The 21,185-nt window shown below is 38.2% G+C and overlaps 1 protein-coding gene across 2 annotated transcripts in view; it reads left to right on the top strand.

The window, feature by feature from the left end:
• The window catches only part of HIRA (histone cell cycle regulator), a 31,544-nt gene that overhangs the window by 1,400 nt on the left and 8,959 nt on the right, over positions 1–21,185 (top strand). Inside the window, exons 2-16 of one of the 2 annotated variants that reach the window (XM_021549858.4) lie at positions 5,596–5,658; positions 6,430–6,540; positions 7,339–7,429; positions 7,921–8,015; positions 8,459–8,554; positions 9,364–9,524; positions 10,416–10,583; positions 11,104–11,217; positions 12,698–12,768; positions 14,667–14,772; positions 15,327–15,548; positions 16,157–16,242; positions 16,697–16,891; positions 18,194–18,364; positions 20,294–20,513. In XM_021549858.4, the coding sequence (XP_021405533.3) occupies positions 5,596–5,658; positions 6,430–6,540; positions 7,339–7,429; positions 7,921–8,015; positions 8,459–8,554; positions 9,364–9,524; positions 10,416–10,583; positions 11,104–11,217; positions 12,698–12,768; positions 14,667–14,772; positions 15,327–15,548; positions 16,157–16,242; positions 16,697–16,891; positions 18,194–18,364; positions 20,294–20,513 (1,970 nt within the window). The remainder of the gene's footprint in view (positions 1–5,595; positions 5,659–6,429; positions 6,541–7,338; positions 7,430–7,920; positions 8,016–8,458; positions 8,555–9,363; positions 9,525–10,415; positions 10,584–11,103; positions 11,218–12,697; positions 12,769–14,666; positions 14,773–15,326; positions 15,549–16,156; positions 16,243–16,696; positions 16,892–18,193; positions 18,365–20,293; positions 20,514–21,185) is intronic. The other variant, XM_021549859.4, reaches the window with a different exon arrangement.

Below are 21,185 nucleotides of genomic sequence, written 5' to 3'. Positions count from 1 at the left end.
GCCTGCTCTCCAGGGACTCTATAGCCAGCAGATGGACTCAACCTTGTACCAAAGGTTGTAGTGAACTGAAAAAAATGTGGAAGTGCTTGATTTGAGATGTTTTTTTACATTTCTGCTTGGTTACTCTAAACAAATGTAGCATTTACATCTTCATCTCTGGCTGCCTGTGGTTAGACTGTCCTGTGCCTCTGCGTTTCTTCAGTAGGAGCACAGGAGCAGCTGAATAAAACCTTTCAGCCTAAATCCTTGGAGATCACAGAGATGTAACTTCTTTCCTTATTTTTTTAATGGGTGCATCTTTTTATATGGGTATGTATTTGAAATCTGTAGCAATTTAGAAAACATCCAACCATTGCAGAGCACAGGCTTCAGCCAAGCAGGGCTTCCTGTGATGATGGATAGTGCACTACACAGGGCCTCGATGGTCCTGGGTTTCACTCCCATTTCTGCCACTGACCTTTTGGCATGAGTTTAGCCAAGGCAGTTCATCATAAAAAAACCAGACACTGGCCACAGCTCCATTTGTGAGGTGCTCTCAGGGCTGCAGGAGAGTGCAGGACTGTGAGACAGTCACACATTGCTGTCCTTGGGGCAGGGAGTGCAGGATAAAAACCGGTGAGTTTAGTCAGCCTCTTCTAACATGCCTGGGTTCCAGATCCTCCAGGCTGTATGTCAGGAGTCCATCACTCCTCATGGGCCTTCCTCTTGGCTCTGAAAACTCTCCAGAAACAGGGTGAAGAGAATTTACACTCGGTGTGCTGCAGACTCTGTGATAATTCTTATTCCTTTGATTTCTGCACAGGCACATGGGGCTGCCTCCCTGTTCTTGTTTGTATCAGGGGTGGCTCTTCCACACAGCAGATCCAGCTGGTCATTTCAGCCTTTTCCTCTTCCCACTCCATTTTGGGAGTTTTGTTTTACTGAATGGACTAGAATGATGCTTCCAGGCATACATTCTCCAGAGATAACAGACACTAGAAGTGAGTGTTATAGCCAGGAAATCCAGCACACCTGGGAATTGTGTGCTGCACAGCTGAGATGCTGCATGCTTATGGTAAAAGCACTTCAGCACATTTTGGCTCTACAGGTTTTTGCCTTGGAGTTGTTAATGTCACTTTTTCTGAGTGCTTATTGGAATTATTTCTTGCTCAGATACATTTTCTATGAGCTTTTCATGTACTTAATGTGGGTTTATTAGATTTTGCATTAAATTCTCATTGTGTTCTTCTCTTCCATGTGTCTTTGACTTAGAGCAAGGAAGAATATTCAAAAGTGCAGTCTAGTGGAAGGGGTGAGAACAGATGACTGTAAGATACAAGTGGTGGGATTGGCTTCTCTGTCCCAGTGTTGCATTCAGTCCCTCTGTACAGATGCATCATGCATCCAGCAGCTGCCTGTACATACTCAGCACTCAGGGTTTTGAGAGCCCAGGTGCTTCAAGACAACTCAGGCAGGCAAACACTGATTCCTGTGGGAAAGGAAGTCCCTTGCTGTTCCAAGAAACCCTTGCAAGCCCCAAGGTGCTGCTCATGTATAACAACTTGTGGAAACTGGAGCCTGCTTTTGTTTAAATATAGGCATGGAGTTTATCTCTCCAAGCTGTAATGGTGGAATGTAAATATTTGAATTGATTTGTGAGTCACGTTGAATGTTATATATGAGATGGGCTGGAAGCAGATTGAATAGAAATCCATTCATTTTGAGGCAGAAATTCAGCTAAAATTGTTCTTATGTTTAATTGATTATTGTATAAAGTTAAACAACAAACAAAAATGATGCAATATTTAAAATTGCTTTTATGCTTCACGGGAGTATTTTTTTTTAGGATGGGACCTTCTCCTTGGGTTTCAGTTATCTTACTTAGATCGTTTTGTTCCAAGCTTGTTTCATTATCAGTATTTCTTTAAGTACATAATGTATATTTGGGTCCTTTAAACAAATAAGCCCACAGGACATCTGGTATATCATAAGGTGTTCTGTTTTTAATGAACCTGGTTTGCCTCCTCCTGCAATGTGATTCTGGGAGCTTCAATAATTTAAGCTTATCTTTTTTTAGAAATTATTGCAAGAGGTCAGAATGTCTTAAAGATAATCTGTGTTAGATTTTAGTGTTGCTGCTTAAATATCACATTTTGTTTTGGTGCATCCTTACTGTTGGGAAACTCAGCACATCTCCAATTAGGAGCATGAGAAAGCTTCAGTCACTTTGAAGCAGAGACCATGTATCTTTTGGTTTGTTTCAGCAGGAACTAACAACATAATCTGATAAAGACATGGACCTGGGGAAGAAGGTGATTGCTATCAAATAATGGCTTCTTCTTCATTATTTTGAGAAATTGAAGGAAGTGAAGAAAAACCCAGTATCTGTGCTCAATTTGTAAACCACAAGTAGCATGGAACGAGTCTTATAGCTTTAACCTGTTGCAGTTATCCAGCCCTGTAGATGGCATTGTCTTGATAGTGGTACCCTGGAGGAAAGGCCTGGCAATGTGACCACTTCATCTGTTCTTAGTTTTATTTTATTTTATTTTAATTTAATTTAATTTAATTTAATTTTATTTTATTTTATTTTATTTGTAATTGGACATTGGGTACTGAGCAGATCATTGTGTATCTTTAGTTACCTGTGGTATAAGATCACTTCCTGGATCACAGTTGAGCTATGTAGGAAACTTTGTTGTCCAGGGCTTCATTTATTACTGCTGCCTTTCCTGGGTGCAAAGTCCATACCCTCTTTAAACTTCACATATAAAATAATGCCCTGTGACCTGACAACTTTCACTGAGGTGTGTATTTTTAGGATTATAACCATTTATGAAAATTTACTCAGTGCTTATTTGGTTGAACCCCAAATTTATGCTAGGAAAAACATAAAATGTTATCCTGCTATGTAAATATATGGATAATTTGTGTTTGAACACATGGTCATCAATGCCAATTCCATTCATGTCATAAAATAGAGGAGAACTGAAGTGGCTTGGAGTGACCAAAATGAGCAGAAGTGTGATGTCCTTTGTACAAGGAACAGTTGAGTAGAGTAGGACTCTGGGCAAGCAGTGGGGTCATTGGGCTGGGAACATCATGAACACAGTTAGGAGTGGCAGAAAAGGTATCAGTGTTGAGTGATTTCCATTCACTGCCCTTCTCTAGAAGAATTAATTGTGTTAAAGTAGCAAATAGCTGGTACAGATCCATGGAGTAGGAGGTTCCTCACAGAGCCATGGCTGAGCAGTGGATCTCTTTGTGTAGGGGTTGTTGAATTGTAGATCTGAGAAATGGATTGAATTTATGGAAGAAAGTCTATTGAGGGCCCCTGATTCAAGAAGTCAGAAGTGTAATTTCTTTGGCATTGGAAGGTTATGTTAGGAAGAAGCATTGTGTGCTTACCATTGTACAGATCCTTAGGGACTTATCTAGTGCTGGTTTCTGAGCACAGAGTACTGGGCTTGGTGGACATTTTCCCCGGTGTGGCTAATTTTAAGTTTTTATGGAGAATTTGTAGCTAAGTTACCTCAGGCTCTCTAAGCAAAGTAATTTGCAGAGTTTCTTCAACCCCATCAGTGGATCTGTGAAAAATCTTTGCCCAGGAGAAGGGAGAGGGCTGATATTACTGCTTTTGTAGAGTTGTCCTCTTAGGGCAGAAATTGGAGAGGCTGTGGTAGTTTTAGGCATGCAGTAAAAGAAAGGAAAATTGTATCATGTCAGTAATTTTTGCAAAGCAATGAGTGCAATGACAATTTTTTGGAATGTGTAGCATATCTACTTTGCCTGAATAGTAATGCTGGAATGGCCAGGTTGCTGTTCTTTCTGATTTGCTGGGAAAGTTTTCTCTTGGTGCCAATGATACAGAGGCAAAATGAGCCAGGTTATTGGAATTCAAAGGCCTTTGATAGCTGGCTGCCTACTCTCCCCTACACATCTAATGGCAAATACCAGAGTATATGAGCTCTTCTTGCCCAAGCCTTGATGCAAATTGAAAATGTCACCTCTTTCACATCTAAGTCTCCAGAATGGCCTTTTCACTAAGTTTCAGTGGGCTCAACTGTCTCAAATGATGAACTGGTTTAATATAAGGAACCTTCCACATTTTGGAAAGGGTAAAATAAATGTTTGTTTCTTGTTTGTGCTTCTCTAAATATTCAGCTTAGCCCTGAGTGTTGCATTTGAGTTAATAGAGTAAAAGCGAGAATCAGGCACAACAAGCTGAAGAGAAACCACAGCTCATGTGTGTCTCAGCTCATGTGTGCTATGTGGTCTAAAGGACTTGGAAGGAATGTAAGTTGAGTGCCATCTTTCTGTGCTTAAGGTCTGCTTGGCTGCCTGTAAAAATTTTCAGGGAAGTCACATGTCAGACTTGCAATATAAATCCAAATAAAACAATCCTTAAAACAAGTCAACATAAAGGATACAAAAGTCAAAATTAAGCCAAATGTGTATCCCTTGAAAAGTAAGAAATAGTGGGTATTTGGATGAGGATTTTATTAGGAGTTTAGCATCAAGGTTTCAGTTGCTACAGTTGGACATAAAATTTGCTATTGGACAAGATCTCCAGGTTTTATCATTTATGTCTTAACATCTCATGAAGATGTAATACAAGATTGACACTCATGGGAAATTTATCAAGTAATCGTAGTGTGTGGGTACTAGTACTTTTGGCTGTTTGATAAATTGCCTTATTTTGTAGTGGCATATATGTGATCTTGCTTGCAGAGGCATTCCAGTTTGAAAGGGTTGGAAGTGCTGCCAGGAATTCTTTGGATGTGGAAATCGCATGCGCGTTCTTTCAAATAATCCTTAGTGGAGCATCAGTGAAAGGCAGGAAGCTTGCTGCTCCCCTCTTCCTTTTCCTCTGCAAAGGTTAAAACAACTATGAACATATACAGAGTGAATATGAGCCAGTGGTTGGAGCAGAACAGGTTGGAAGTGAGAGCTTTCTGGTTTCCAAAGCTGTTCCCAGCTACATTGTTACAGAGTTTATATTCTAGTAAAATCATTAGCTTTCTTCTGAAAGATGGAGTATATAGAGAATTGAAGGATATCAGAGTAATACTATTGTTGGTTAGTCCTCCTTTTTCTATATGGAAGCCATAAAATCAAAAGTAGTCTTTGGGTAGAAGAGTTTTGTTAAGAGAATTGAAATTTGAGACAGGTAATTGTGTGACCAACAGATGCAGCTTGAGATTGGGAAGGATTTTTAAAAAACAAAAACAGAAGCCAAAAGAAGACTTGCTTCAGGTCATCAGCTAATGAACTGTAGAAACCTGGAAGAAATTCCATACTCAAATGCTGTTTTGCCTTGCTGGCACTTGCTTTGTGGTATTACTTTGCTTTGAGGTATTTGGCATATCCTGCTGGATTAAGTGTCCCTGGTTATTGCTGGTTTTTGTGGCATGATAACTTCCATACAGGTTTTTAATAGGCTGCCATTTCTGTCAGCAAGCTGCTCTCAGCTCTTGTGGTCAGCTGTAATTCTTACAATTCGAGACTTTAGAAGAAAGTCACTTGCCAGCAGAAGAGTTATGGTATTTCTGGTGTTACTGCATTCCCTTGAGTGTAAAGCAATTCAGTATGTTGCTGTTTGTTCTCTAATTCCAGGAAAGCCAATATTTTCAGTGGACATTCACCCAGATGGGACCAAGTTTGCAACAGGAGGACAAGGTAAGTCTGTGTACTGGTAAAATGGTAAAAGGCAGAGTTTTGGGTAATAATAATAATAATAATCTTGTGCCTTCAGAGCACTTGAATTGGTTTGACCCTTTTAAAAAGACATCACTTTTATCTCTAAGAAGCAGATAATTATGTAAGCTATGAAAATGTATTGGGAAGTGCTGCTGCCCCTGCAGAAGACAGGGTTACATGTTCTCATGTCCTCATCCCCTTAGATGTCATTGAGATAGTAGCTGCTATCAGTGATTGAGTTGTGACCATGTGGGCCAAATTTCCTTTTAATTTGAAGAGGAACTGGATGTGCAGTTGAGCTTTTTCAGTTGCTAAATAGTAGAGCTATTGGAACAGAAAAATCCAATTATATAAATAGAATAGTTTAAGAAATAGATACAAAAATATTACTTGGTTCACAATAGTGAATAATTTTATGTTGGCTACAATAATTGTAATTTAGTATTTGAAATATGTATCTTTTCTCTTTTAAAATACAATTTTATTACAAATAGTTGTCCTTATAGTTGGTATAAGTTATGTACAGTATGACTTTTGTACAAAGTTGTATAAATTTATCTTTAATAGCTTCAAGAAAAATAAAGCACTTCTGAATAGGTCTAATTATATCAAAGCAACTTCTGTATCCAGATATCTCCAAAGTCCCCACTGCAGTAATGCCTACATTTTCACATCTGTTCTGGAACTGAGATTGATTTGAAAAGATTTTTTGGATGTATTTAGAAGAGGGAGCTTTTTGGTGTCTTACAGGTCAGGATTCTGGTAAAGTTGTGATCTGGAATATGGCTCCTGTCCTGAAAGAGGAAGATGAAAAGAATGAAAATATCCCCAAGATGCTTTGTCAGATGGACAATCACTTAGGTAACAAAGTTGGTTGGTTGGGTTTCTTCATTGCTGACTATTGGTAATTTGCCAAAGCTTAAGACTTACATGTCTGTAATTACAAAAATAATGCCTGTCCAGTGGTGAAGAATTAATAAAATACAGCAGAGTGGTCTCATACTTTGGCTGTATACTTTTCAAGATATTCAGCAGAAAAATGCTGTTAAAATGTGAGGAAACGTGCAGAGGACTACAGATACCTTTGGAAATCTCCTGCCTATAAGCTTTTATCAGCTGTGGCCATTAAAGTATTTGACAATGAACATTCTGAGAAACTGTAGAGCTCTGAAGGAAAGGACAGAAGTAAATGTAAAAGATATGTCATATGAAGTATATTGGTTATAGTTACAAATTATTAAATTTATTACATTATAAATCATTGCATTTGGAATTAGTAGGGTCACTTGACAAGTTGTCCCTTCTTTTCTTCAAAATATTCCTTTCCTTCTTTGCCCTCTTAATCCCTCTTTATTTACCAGAATAAGTTTCCTTCATTAGGGGAATAATCATCTTTCTTCCTTCAAGTCTTTTTTGGTGAAGCTTTTTTAGATAAGGAATAGAGTTTTTAAAGTAAGAAATTCCTCAACTGCTGCTGAAAGATAAGTACCAATTCATTTATCTAAAGCAGACAGAGTAACTGCTTTGAGTGGGAAAAGCCCCCTTAAATTCTATATGTCTCCTGACAAGTTTTGCTTATTTGTAATATAAATCCTGTCTGCAGTCCAAAACCACTTATTCACAAATTTCATCTTGCAAACTTTCCTTTCTCCATTTCAGCTTGTGTGAACTGTGTGCGATGGTCAAACAACGGCGTGTACTTGGCTTCGGGGGGAGACGACAAGCTGATTATGGTGTGGAAGCGAGCTGCGTAAGCATGGTTCTTCCTTCAGCTCTGTATTGCATTTCAAGGAGGTTACTCTGTGACATCTTAGTGCTTCCTCCCTGTGCTGCCCTTTGCTAAGCTCAGTGCTCCACCTGGTGTGGAAAGAGCTGGGACACGGCAGTGGTGTTGGAGATGTGGCCTGCTGTCCTTTGGGCTGCAGGGTGTCTGCCTGGGGAGTCTCTCTCCTCTGGAGGAGCTGAGACATTTTCTTCTGTCCTTGAAGAAACCTTCCTGGTGAGACTTGAAGAGTCACTTTAATGTTACCATTTTATGCTATCTATAGAAATTCTACATTTTATTGAAGCTAATTTTTTAATAATTGGAATTACTCTTTCTACAAAAATGCTTTTTTTTCCCCCTTCTGTATCTTAGGAATAACCAACTATGAAATACAAGTGTACTGTGCAGCTGATTTTCTTTTAAAAAAATGAAGAGTTTGTGTTGGTTCCTCTTATAACTGTTTCTATTTTAATTAGGTACATTGGACCTAGCACTGTGTTTGGTTCTAGTAGCAAACTTACTAATGTTGAGCAGTGGAGGTGTGTGTCGATTCTCAGAAGCCATTCAGGGGGTAAGTTTCAAGGTGTTGAATGAACATAATTTGCATGTATTTGGAAAAAAAATGTTTTTCAGCATCATATTTTCTTGTTTGAAATATATATATTTTGTGGCAAGTCAGTAATTAATTTTAAGAGCAACAATGAAAATGAAAAAGAATATTTTAAAATGAAATACAATTTTCATACAAGTAAATTCTGGCAAGTATGGTATGTAGGAGAAAAATTAACAGCTAAGAAACTTACATTTTGTTATTTTCTAGCTTAAAAGTGAATCTGAATAAAGGAAGCTAAACTGTGTCTTTTAATTAAATGTTCACACTAGCAGTGAATAATCTGATTGGCAACAGACTATGTTTTTGCAAACCAAAGAATATAAATGTTTTTTAAGAAGAAAAATATCTGATTTTCTGATTACCATCAATCTCTTAAATGGAAACTTCCTTTTCCCAAACAGATGTGATGGATGTAGCATGGTCTCCACATGATGCCTGGCTGGCATCCTGTAGTGTTGATAACACTGTTGTCATCTGGAATGCTGTCAAATTCCCAGGTGAGAGCTCTAAAGATGTGCCAGCATGTAAAGCTTTGTGACTAAGTCTTCCCTCCTTGGGTGTATTTCACTGACTCTTCAAATCTCGAGGAAGGATTGGGTTGTCTGTCTTCTGGGGTGACACATCTGCAGTCTGGCAGGTCAGTCCCTTTTCCAGGTTTGGATGGCAGTGAGCAGGGGATTCCACACTGCTGCAGACAGCAGCTGCATTCAGGTTGTGCTGCTAATTTTACAGAAAGTCATGATTGCTTGTGTTTGTTTACATGCCATTTATTTTAAGCTGGCATCCAATACTGATACCAGAGTTTTTAGACTTTGAAGCTGTGCACCCTCTCAGCCTTTCCTCCCACAGGCTGATAAGCGAGAGTGTGACTGAAAGTAGGTTACCAGGTCTGCCAGCCTTGTGTGTCTGTTGAGTCTGTTGACTTGATTCACACTTGCTGCACAAAACTGGATTAGTTGTGATAATCTTTGGGTGTGAAGGAAAGGGTGAATGCTTAACTGAAATTCCAGTTCAGGTGCTGCTTTCCACAGCTTCAGAGTGCTACTCTGAAGCGCTGAGACTCTACTGCTCTGACCTGTCTTCTAAAAAGTTTTGCACCTCTTATTCCAGCTGGAATTCTCCTTACCACTTCTTTTATATCAGTTTTTTCTTAAGTACAGGTTTCAATTTGGTTGATAGGTTGTTTCTATACTAAAGGAGGTTATACTTAATATGCTGTTCCAAAAAGATGTTGTAAATTTTCTCAGCACTCTGCCCTGAAGGACATAGGGTAACTACTCTCTATTCTCACTTTCTGTGTGCACAGAAATTCTTGCCACTTTGAAGGGGCATTCTGGCTTGGTGAAAGGGCTGACCTGGGATCCTGTTGGAAAATACATTGCCTCTCAGGCTGATGATCGAAGTTTAAAGGTGTGGCGGACCATGGACTGGCAGCTGGAAACCAGCATCACAAAACCCTTTGATGAGGTACTTCAGAATGTGTGACTGCTCAAAGTGAATTCCCTTAGAATGAATGAAAACTGGAAGAATAACTCTGATTCTGCACAAGCATGAATTAAACAGTGCTGCATCAAATAAAGCTCTCAAATATCAGCTACAAAAGAGGGATAAAAAAGAATTACTTTCTCATAAAATTATGATTGACTAGAGACTCTTATTGTCATTTGTTATTGTGGATATGAAAAGTTTACATGAGTTATATAAACAATTAAGTAAACTTCTGAAAATTTAGTGGTTATTCTGGGGAAGTGTTTGCACACTGATCACAATAGTCTGACATTCTTCCCTATGCACCTTCTGTTGGCCACTATCAGAAATAAGTACTTAGGAGGGGTCTTTGGTCTGGCATCTTAGGGCTGTTAGGTGATGACTTTGATGAAAAGATCAAGTTCCTGGGGACAGAAGATGGTACTTGGTGAGTGGAGTGTTCTGCATTGATCTGAGGGTATTGTGATTAGTGCAGTTGCTCTTTGTAATAGACCTTGTCTGCTTCAACTCAGGTGGGAGCTGATGTGGCAAGCTGAAGTCTCATCAGTAGTGGTTGTTGTGTTGCAGCCCTGTTACTAACTAGGAGGGTGATAACTACTGAGGAAACAGTATCCAAAAAGATGTAATATTTGTCTTTCCTTTAGAAAAGTTCTCTGAGTTCCTTTCCCCCCGCTTTTTGATAGGGTTTCTTAAGTTACACTACATCACCTGTGTAAACATGGCCAAATGCTGAGAATTGTGTGTGAGGTCATTCTTTTATATTCTCAGGATACTTTGTAATCATAGTCCCTAAATCTGAAAAGTTTGTCTTACAACCCCTTTGTTTGCCAAACACTTTTAAAGCTCTGGTATGTTTTTTTTTTTGGTCAGTGTGGAGGGACAACTCATGTGTTGCGCCTTAGCTGGTCGCCTGATGGTCACTATCTTGTTTCTGCTCATGCTATGAATAATTCTGGACCCACTGCTCAGATCATTGAGAGGGATGGATGGAAAACCAACATGGATTTTGTAGGGCACCGGAAGGCAGTTACAGTAGTGGTGAGTGAGTGATAGTAATAATTTATCCCTGAAGTTAAAACCTGTTGCTTTTTGATAATTTTACGTGTAAATGGGACAAGAGGTGAAGATGGATGTCAACATTAGTAAAGCAAATGCATGATGGTGATTTAAAAATGTCAGCTTCACATGTTGGAAGCAATAAGGTGGCTGTTGTGATAAGAGAACTGGGTGTAGATGAATGAGACAAAGGGGAATACAGGAGCATGTTAGGAATGTCAAACATCAGCTTTGTTGGCTGTTCAGTGACTTGATTAAAATTATCTAGGTTTCTAGTGGGTTTCTGATCCCTAGTAAAATTAATATTGTTTGTCTTTCCTGTGAAGGCATTCAGAAAACCCCTTAAGAAAGCCTCTGCAGCTTTTGTCAGTTCTCTTATAGAGTCTGGTTCAGGACTTCTATGAAATGTTCTTTCACTCTTAAGTGGAAAATTTACTTAGAAAGCAGATCTTCTGCTGAAATGTAATTACTGTGATAAAATTTGGGAATCTCATTTGTTCAGAAATTCAATCCAAAAATCTTCAAAAAGAAACAAAAGAATGGGAGCTCCACCAAGTCAAGTTGTCCCTACTGCTGTTGTGCTGTTGGTAGCAAAGATCGATCTCTTTCTGTCTGGGTAAGTGTCTTCTTTGCTGCCTTTGAACTAACATGGTCATTGGATAACTTGGGGGTTTAGACAAAGGTTACATGTTCAGCATTAGGTCTTATATTTAGCTTCATGTTTAGGGTTTTTTTTTTTTGTCTTCTTGTTAAAGGTTTAGCTGGGTGGTAAGAAGGTGGATTGGTGTTAGTTCATTTCTGTAGAGGCAAGAGCAGTTAGAAGCCAGTAGCAGAGTGTGCCTCTTAGTGGATAAAACATTTTGCCTCAGTTAATGAATGCAACCTTATTTTCTTCCTTTTATTTGTCTTCTGTTTTTGTAAAGGAAAGGGATGTGAAAGTGAATTAGCTTTTTAAATATTCTTTCAAGATTTTGAAATCTAGTTTGGGTTTTACTTTAAAATCTACACTAAAATTTGTGTTCTGGCTAAGAGAAGAGTAGCTATTTTGACATTTTAAAATGCAACTGGAAAATACAGGGGATCAATTTAACTGATTTGTAAAGCTTTGTGATGAGAACTTGTGCCAAACACACCAATTGCTAACTGCAATCTACTATTTATAGCTTCCAGTGTGATTTATCCATCAATCTCTGGATGCATAACTAAATCTGTTTCTGGTAATGGCTACCAGTGCATACCCATGTCAAAGTATCACTCAGTATATTTTACTTTCTATTTATATTATGGAGATTTCATTTGGAGTGGCTGTTGAGGTTACAGAAGGTAGTACAGAATGCAGTTATAGGTTGTCTTTGCTCTGAGTAGCTTAATAAACATATAAAGAGCACAGAGCTATGGAAGCATAAACAACTACTGAAGATGACAGTGCATTGTGAACCTGTGAGCATAAAATTTCCTTGGCCATATCAACCTCTAGTTCATTTCAGCTGTACTATACACTTAGAGATATTAAGTCCATTGGTTTGACATTAAAGAGATTAGAATGTCTAATTTAGAGCAGGTTATTGGAGTTTTCATATTCAGTTCTTTATTATTAAGCTGGTTCCTGAGTGCAGAGGAATCCTTTTGAAGAGTAATTGTGAGTCAAATTCCCTTTGCTCTTGATGGGTTTCACTTTCTCAGACAAGTAGTCTGAGTGAGGACATGGAAACCTAATCTGTTTTCTGTCGTCTTGTGCTGGCAGTTTGCAGCATCCTTATCTCAGGACAGCTTAGAATAGAAGCTGTCTTTTGCATCTGTGGAATTGCTTTTGGAGTGGCAGAGAGTGTTTTGTGACTGTGGTGTAAAGGCAAGGTTGATTTAAAAATTCAGTCTGTGTTTCAGAAAGGAGAATTGAATGTCAGCTGTTCTTCTCCAGAGGTTTTCTGTCCCAACAGTGGAACAGGTGACATGGTGCTTCAGCTACACCACCAGGCATGCAGCTGTTACCTGGCCAGACCTTGTTTGGTGCATATTGTGAGGCTCTGGGAGAGTGTTAATGTGGTGCTATCTGTGGTAGTGTAGAATTTCTGAATGTTCTCTCTTGTTTTCTTAAGCTAACGTGTCTGAAGCGACCTTTAGTTGTCATACATGAGCTATTTGACAAGTCAATCATGGACATCTCCTGGTAAGTTGATTTCTGCTGTTTGTTATAGAAGCCAAACCATTGTTATCAACTTTAGGTGTACTTATTAGCTGGAAATGCCTTAAAACAGTACAGATTTTGGTTGTTGGGACACAAGTAATTGGTTACTGAAGGTTTTGTTTCTGCTGCAGCATCTTTGGTAGTAATAAGAGCAACTAGCAAATGGTCACTTGAGATTATTAGCTGAACAAATAGCAATGTATTTAGAACATGACACAGTAAAATAGCTGTGGATTGAGTTTCTACTTGTTGTGATTCTCTGACATAGTTTGTCTTAATTCTATCACTTCCTCACTTCTGAAATTCTCCCTTAATAATTACAACAACCTCTTGGTGGGTTTATGCTGTGGATTTTAAAGCTTAAAACTGTGTAACTTTTTGGTCTCTATGTGACATGTGGATTTTGCCATGAAGCTCAGTGAGCCGCAATAAAAAGCTTTCAAAACCAAAACATTTTTCTTTCATTAACAGATTAAGGCTAGAAAGCCAGAAAGTGGAATATTTAATGAGAAGTGCTGCTATTGTTAGAGTGCAATAGCTTTGAATAGTTTAGTTTTCCTGTAGTGTTTTTTATTTCTCCATCTGCAATTTGCACATTTTTCATGGCATGAAGTTATTGGGAGTAATAGCTGGTTAACATTTTGCAGTTTCTGAGGAAATGGTTTTGTGGGTATTTGAGAGACAAAGGATCATCAGGCAGCATGATATTTTATATCCTGTTTACAAATTGAAACGGATGGGTAAAATGTCAGTAATATGGAGTGTTCCCAGTAATGTGCTCCATTCTGAAAACAGACTGAGTAAATTCTGAGAAGCGTGGTACTATTATATTGTTATGTCTATATGATTTCTGTTTTAGAATTTTAGACTTGGATCCATCAACATAATATCTGTGGGTGATTGTTTTCACAAAACAATTGCTTGATCCAGAGGTCAATAGGAGCTCAGCCATTTTCTCTGCTAAGCAAACAGAAAACTTTCAACATGATTTTACTAACTTGGAGTACTGTTGGTGTACCTTGTTTCATGGTGCTGAGGTTGATTTCTCTGGATGTGATGCTGTCAGGGCACCAGCTGCCACAAAGATAGGGATTTCCAAATGCCCTGAGCTGTGGTACTTGTAATGGATTTTTAATAACTTGGTTAGGACTTCAGAGTTGTGCCAGGTTTCCTTTTCTCTTCCCTTCTGTAAGCCACAGTGTCACCATCTCTGTGAGCTCTGTACTTAAAAGTGTCTGGGGTAGATGTCAAAATTCAGGTATTTTTTCAAATGTGCCATAATAGACTACATATGCAAGATTATAATTCTGATAAGATAGATAATTTCTCCTCTCTCTTTTTGCTAAGAAAACCTGACCTCCAGAGGAGGGTTACTATGTATCCCCACATGTGCAGTTTGCTTAAATACCCAAATAATTGAACAGTAAAAAAGTCAAACCTGTGTTCTTGCCAAGTACCAAGATTTTTGTCCTGTTTGTCAGCTGAGGGCCCATTTCTTCACCCACTTCCATTAGCACAAAAATTTTGCTCATCTATTGAAGAAAATGCATTTATAATTTCCACTCATTGTTCACTGTGAACACTACTCGGGTTTACCCCTTCAGGAAAGTTTTCATGGTGCTGCTCATGCCATGGGCAGGTGTCTTGTCCCAGTGCCCCCATCCTTGTGTGGTCTGCAAAGGAGCATTGGCACAGGGACTCTGCTGCCTGTCATCCTGTCTCTTCACTGTCCCACTTCTTTGTTCCATGAGTTATTGCTCTGATAATAAATCTTAAGCTGAATTTTTTATTGAACAATCCATCAGATTTTATTGAACATTCCATCATCTGTGCATGAATGAAAGAGATTAAAAACAAAGTTGGACCTTTATCTCCCTCAGGACCCTCAATGGACTTGGTATCCTGGTGTGTTCCATGGATGGATCAGTGGCATTTTTGGACTTTTCCCAGGATGAACTTGGGGATCCACTCAGCGAGGAGGAAAAGGTACAGTAAAGACTCAGAGAACCTTTGATCATATTTCAGGGATGTATTGATTCAATAAAATACTGACCTGTTTATAGAAGTATGTAGTAACTGATTTTCATATTATAGAAAATGTGTTGCTCTTGTCTGCTTTTCAAATAATTAAAAAGAAGTAGTCAAGAATTGAATGTGCAGTATTAGTTTCTGTTTTGGAAAGACAGCATTTGGAAAACATCCATTTGCTTACACATCATTATACATCTGAAATAATTATTTGGCCAAGGAAACAAGAAGTGAGTGCTTCAAAGCACTATAAAATTACTCTTTCACTTGCTTATGTGTAAGTCTTTTTAAACTGATTGCTCTTGGCTGTTTTGCCTCTCATTGCTATTAGCAACTAGAGCTTTGAATTTCATTTATTTTACATATTAATTTAGTGTTAGTTGAAAACACAAAGAAAGAAATCTGGTGTATAAATGCTACAGGGGGCATCTTATGGATTCTATTAGATTTGTGTGATTCCCATGTATTATAATCAGTGATGTTATGGTCACTCAAATCTTTTATGCCCCCAGAGCAACATTCACCAGTCCACCTATGGCAAAAGCCTGGCTATCATGACTGAAGCTCAGTTGTCCACCACCATTATTGAGAATCCAGAGATGCTCAAGTACCAGCAGAGACAGCAGCAGCAGGGGGATCAGAAGAACGCCTCAATTCGGGAAGGCTCTGGCAATGCCACAGCTCCCAAAGTGGCAAGCATGGTTAATGGGGAGAGTCTGGAGGACATCAGAAAGGTAGGTGCTCTTGGGCACTGTCAAATACTGAGTCACTAAATACCAAACTCTTAGGAAAGAACCAGTTTCTATGCCCTTATTTGTGTTGAATGGCCTTTCAGCCTGTGTACGGCCCAGCAGATCAACTTAACAGGTCATTTACTGGGACCTGTTGAAAAATTAAATCTTTTAAGCAGAAATAAGGCTATGTGGAAGCAGGCTTGTGGATATTTCTGTGATGGGTACAAAATTCTTGGTGTGCAGAAAAGAGGTCACGAGTAACTAATGACAGAGAAGCTGTTGAACTGTGTTTCAGTTTCTCAATTACAGAGGTTGAAAGCATTATTTAATTGTCATAAACATAGAACACAACTTTTAATTAAAGATTTGATATGCATAATATTTTAGACTTGATTCTAAAGTGGAGAGCAGATTACATTCTCCACAAATGCCTTTTCTACAGATGGGTAGATTGAAAATTGGAAATTTGTGTTTACGGTAATGTATTTGCTACCAGATTTTTAATTGAGGCACCTCTTTTAATATATCTGTTTTTGTCACGTTGGAAAAAAAATTAAAATAGCATTTCCCATTTATCAGAAATGAAGATAAAATGTGTTTCCCAACAGAATCTCTTAAAAAAACAAGTTGAAACGAGAACAGCAGATGGTAGGAGAAGAATCACACCTCTCTGCATAGCTCAACTGGACACTGGGTATGTTTGGATGTAATCTATAAAATCCTTCTTTACCTTCTTATCTTTTTTTTTTTTTGTTTTTTCCTGTTCCAAGCTTGCCATTCTGTCTTAGGGCATCATAAATCACTTACTGGAAATAAATATGTCTTTTTATGAAATACAGTTTCAACCAGTGTTCTTTGTCCATAAGATCTCACTTCTAATAGATTGGGCTAATTCTCATTATTTACTGTTATAGATGATCAATGCTATAATGTATTGTTGATTCATATCTATATTAGTACCAGCTTTAATATCCTTTGGACATGAGAGATTACTCTGAAAAGGTAATGGGGTTTTTTTTAGGTTGTATATGAGTATCCACATGTGGAAAAAGGAAGAATAGAATAAATATTTTAACTTAAATTATTATTTTTGAATTATCTTTAAAGTGGTTTTGAGAAATGTATTTGTTACTTGTCTTTTTGTTTAGGGATTTTTCTACAGCATTTTTCAATAGCATCCCAATATCTGGAACTCTGTCTGGCTCAATGATGTCTTCTCAAAGTAACCAGCAGCTCCTGTCACTAGATTCTAACGCAGCAAATTCCCTTAATACTTCAAAGCCTTCTGTAGAGCCAACAGCAGCCAGTATAAAACCAACAGATGATGCAGCCAATAAAGATGGGTCAGTATTTGCTGTTTTGTTTTTCACTCACATAAGTCTGTTTAGTTTTTAATTCTTGTTTATAGTTTTATAATGAAGAAATTAGTAAAGTGGTTTCCTTGCTGAAAAACCCCAAGAATCTAACCTTCCTGAAAACACCAAGATTTTATTAGTGTTTGGTTACTTTAAATACTGATAAATTGGGAATGAATAAATCCATATGCATAGTTCTGGCAGTGAACTTCAGTGCAATGAAGCACACAGCTGATTGCCAATGCTTTAACAAAATTACTTGCTTATGGGTCAGTGGGTTGCTATTAGTAAATAGTAGAAGGTGTTTCAGTAGTGTAAGTAATGAAACCTATTTTACATCAAATTCTGACCTGTGTCCTCTCTTCAGAAATGGTGATCCTTCTTTCCTGTATAGCAACCCCATCAGAGCACAGTGACATTGACTTGTCACTGCCCATGTGCTGATGGGCCAGTGTGTCTTTCAAATTAATTACAGAACAACTGAATTTTACTTGTTTTTCCCTCAGTCGTAGCACTGAACTGACCTCTCAGTGTGTTTTTATAGCATTTGTAGCAGCGTAGTGTCATTGAAACCTCTACTTCTCCATCAAATTTGGTTGAAATTGGCCACAGATGAAAAAATGGACTATGAGAAATGATTGACAGATTAAACTATTAAGTATCCTTTTATTTGTAAATTGTACTTCTAGCAGCTTTTTTGTACAAGCATCAGTTATTTTAGAGTCATTCATTCTCTGAATTAATTCTCTGAATGAATTGAAAAATCTTTAAACAACTATTGAAATAATAGATCCCTGGAATGCTTTAGTGTGGGGAAAACACATTCCTTTGCCCTAGAGTTATGCTTGGAAAGGCCTAATAATCAGGTTGGATTTTTCAGCAACAGAATCTAAACCCGGCATTAATTGTTTCATCCTAAATTGTTTGATTGATAAACAGTGAAATATAATATTGTAACCTGAACAAGGGGTAAAAGCAGGCACCCCTGTGATCATGTTAAAAAGTGTGTACCAACTGAAAGTATAATTTCCTTCCTGAATTTAAAATACACAGTAAATTAATTAGGATCTTTTAATCCAGATATGTGGCTCTGAGGTGTACCATAGACAGCTTTTGAGAGTAAGCAAAGCCTGTAAAACACTGATGCATGAAAGAGTGGAAAAAGAATATTATAATTGATTATCTATTTGAGTGAAAGGTTTTCTAGCCACTATCATGAATGCTAGTTGCAATACAGCTTACCAGTACTAAATTTTTCAGTCCTTATTTTGCTGTCTCTTTTCTTGACAGTGTAAATGCTACCTCTGCCTCAGCTGCTCCTTCTGCATCATCTTCCTCTGTGTTGACAACTCCATCCAAGATTGAGCCCATGAAAGCATTTGATTCCCGATTCACAGAACGATCCAAAGCCACCTCAGGGACTGCTGTTGTATCAAACACAAATCAGACTGTTGTGGACAGGTAAGACACAGCCTGGGGAGGGAGGCAGGTAATTAGAGCTGAAGCACTAATTCTCTGTGGTGTAGATGTCACACTGCTGACACTCTAGAAGTTGTCTTGTGTTTCTTCCACTATTAGAAGGAAGGGGGCAGCTACAAATAGGTAAATTCTGTGCTGCTGTTACCCTTTGTACATCTGTCCCTGACATTTTGGTATCATATAGATTCTCCAAGATATTCCAGGTTAAAATTATTGTTGTAAGAGGCTGTGTGTGCACATGCCAGTGTCACTGAGTGCAGCTGGACTCCTTAGAAGACAAAACCAGCCAAAAATAGCCAGCCTGCATCTCTGTACAAGAGAGATTTACTTCAAGATGAATTGCCATACATGTCAGCAGATGACCTCTCCATCATCATAGCTGCAGTTATATTTCAGCTTTATGCCTTGAAGGCATGCAAAGAAGATTCTCTGATGTTAAAGGGTTTTGGCTTTGGATCCATGTGATTAAAAAAAAAAAAAAAAAAAAAGAAAACATTTTGTGACATAGTGTTATGGCATAAATATTCCTGTTTCACCAAAACAAATGATTAAAAAAAACAATCTTGACAAAAAAGCATTTAGTTCCCCAGTTACTATCAGCAAAACCTGTTTTTATGCATCAATATTTATGATAAAGAGCTTAACCATGTGATGCAGAAGCAAGATTTATTAAATTACTCTCATAATTGCTTCTAATGTGTCATTGAAATATGGATTAAAGTGTATTGTTTGGCATAATTCAGATGACAGAGAAAAAGGGTTTGGACTATGCAAGGTATTTTCTCTGAAGCCAAGTAGTTAAGGAATAAGTGGCAAAACAGTGTGAGTTAATAACCAGCTATTGGAGGCAAGGGGAAGAGTGTGATTAAATGACCTATTTTAGGGTATAATAGAGAGTTCACAGGGATTGTACTTTGTATTGGTTATATTAGATTTAGTTATATAGAGACATGGACCTGTTGGAGCAAGTCCAGAGGAGGCCACAAAGGTAATGAGAGGGCTGGAGCACCTCTGTTGGGAAGAGAGGCTGAGAGAGCTGGGGCTGTACAGCCTGGGGAAAAGAAGGCTCCAGGGTGACCTCATTGCAGCCTTCCAGGGCCTAAAGGGGCTGCGAAAGAACTGGAGAGGGACTTTTCACAGGGGCATGTAGTGACAGGACATGGGAGAATGGCTTCAGACTGAAAGAGGGCAGGTTTGGATTAGTAAAAAATCCCTTACTGTAAGGGTGATAGACACTGGAACAGGTTGCCCAGAGAAAATGTTGATGTCTCATCCCTGGAAGTCTTCAAGGCCAGGTGGGATGGGGCTTGGAGCAGCCTGGTCTGGTGGAAGGTGTCCCTGCTCCTGGCATGGGATTGAAATCAGATGGTCTTTAAGGTCTCTCCCAACTCCATAGTTATGTTTCCTGGAATGGAAGCTGGAGAAATGAAATCATGTGTGGGTTGCAGATACACATTTTGCAGTAGTCAGAACTGACCAGAACAACTTCTGGGAGCAGACAACAGAATGACTGAAGTTCTACATGAATAAGCAGAAAGTCTAATGTCCACTGAAGGGGAAAAGATGAACTACTCTTCTTAGAGTGCTGAATTATTTGTATCAGCTCAGTGAAAGAGCTGATGGTAATTGGACCTGAATGCTAAAATAAAGTTGCTATTTCCAGCTTTATCCCATGGCTAACTGCTGGTTTGATTAATTTTTTTTAAAGGGGAGAATATGTCTGATTGGTTTACATCTATATTGTACACTGTACTTCTGGAAAGGGCTTGTCATACTTCTTCAGCTTCCTCCTCCTGCCTTTATGTGCTTTGAAATATCCTCAAAGAGGGCTAAGAAATCTAATCATCTTATCTGCAGGAAGGCAATGTGTATGATATATGGCAACTTTTGGAATCAGCTTTTTTTTTACAGACTTTTTTTTTGCAGACTGAAGGATCAGAATTTAATTAAAGACAATAAGCCCAAGGATATTCTGGAGAGCAGCAGTGACAGTGAGGAGAAGATTCCAGCTGTTAAACCACTCAGTGTACCCAAACGGAAACTGGAACTTGAGGGAGAAACAGTGGAAAAGAAGAAAAAAGGAAGGCCCCGGAAAGACTCCAGACTTGTACCAGTAACTTTAACTGTTCAGGTGAAATATATAAAATTCATTGTGGCTTTCAAAGTTCATTTAATAAAGTCAGTCCTGTGTTGACTTGTTCCATCAACTCAGGGAAACACAAGGAGTATCAGTCCCTCAGAATTTTTAGCCATTCCTCTTCCATGCCTTTAAATTTACTAGTTTTAAAATTTAAGCTTAGAAAAAGCAGGTGCCCATGGTGTGGCAAATGTGTTTATCTTTTATATAGATATGTAGCTACTTATTAAAGGTCCCAGCATGCTAAGTAATGCTAGCCTGCCAAAGACTGTTATAGAATAAAATGAAATGCCAACAGTTTTTGGTGGTGTATGATGTAGAGCGGTCAAGAACAAGAAAGTGACTTAGATATGGTGATTTAAATGGCTATAAATTTCCTCAGGACCCTAAAGTAGTTGCATTTGAGTTTCCATCATTTTCAGGCATATAGATAGCTGTGTTTTCAGTATCTAGAGCTTAGATTTTCAATGTAATACACCAGAATTTTCATGAATTAGTTGCAGCTGAAAATAGGGGCGTTTTCAAAAAAAAAAAAAAAGATACCACTTCAAGTTTTTTTTTGTTTTTCTTTGATTCTTAGAAGCTATATTAAAAAACTTGTATTCATACAACTAATTGGAACAAGACTAATATTTGCAATTGACATTATTTGGAATTTTAAGAAAA

The sequence above is a fragment of the Lonchura striata genome, chromosome 15, assembly GCF_050655825.1.
Source record: "Lonchura striata isolate lonStrDom1 chromosome 15, ASM5065582v1, whole genome shotgun sequence".
In the NCBI taxonomy this organism is placed as follows: Eukaryota; Metazoa; Chordata; class Aves; order Passeriformes; family Estrildidae; genus Lonchura; species Lonchura striata.
This window is presented reverse-complemented; position numbering and strand designations above follow the sequence as displayed.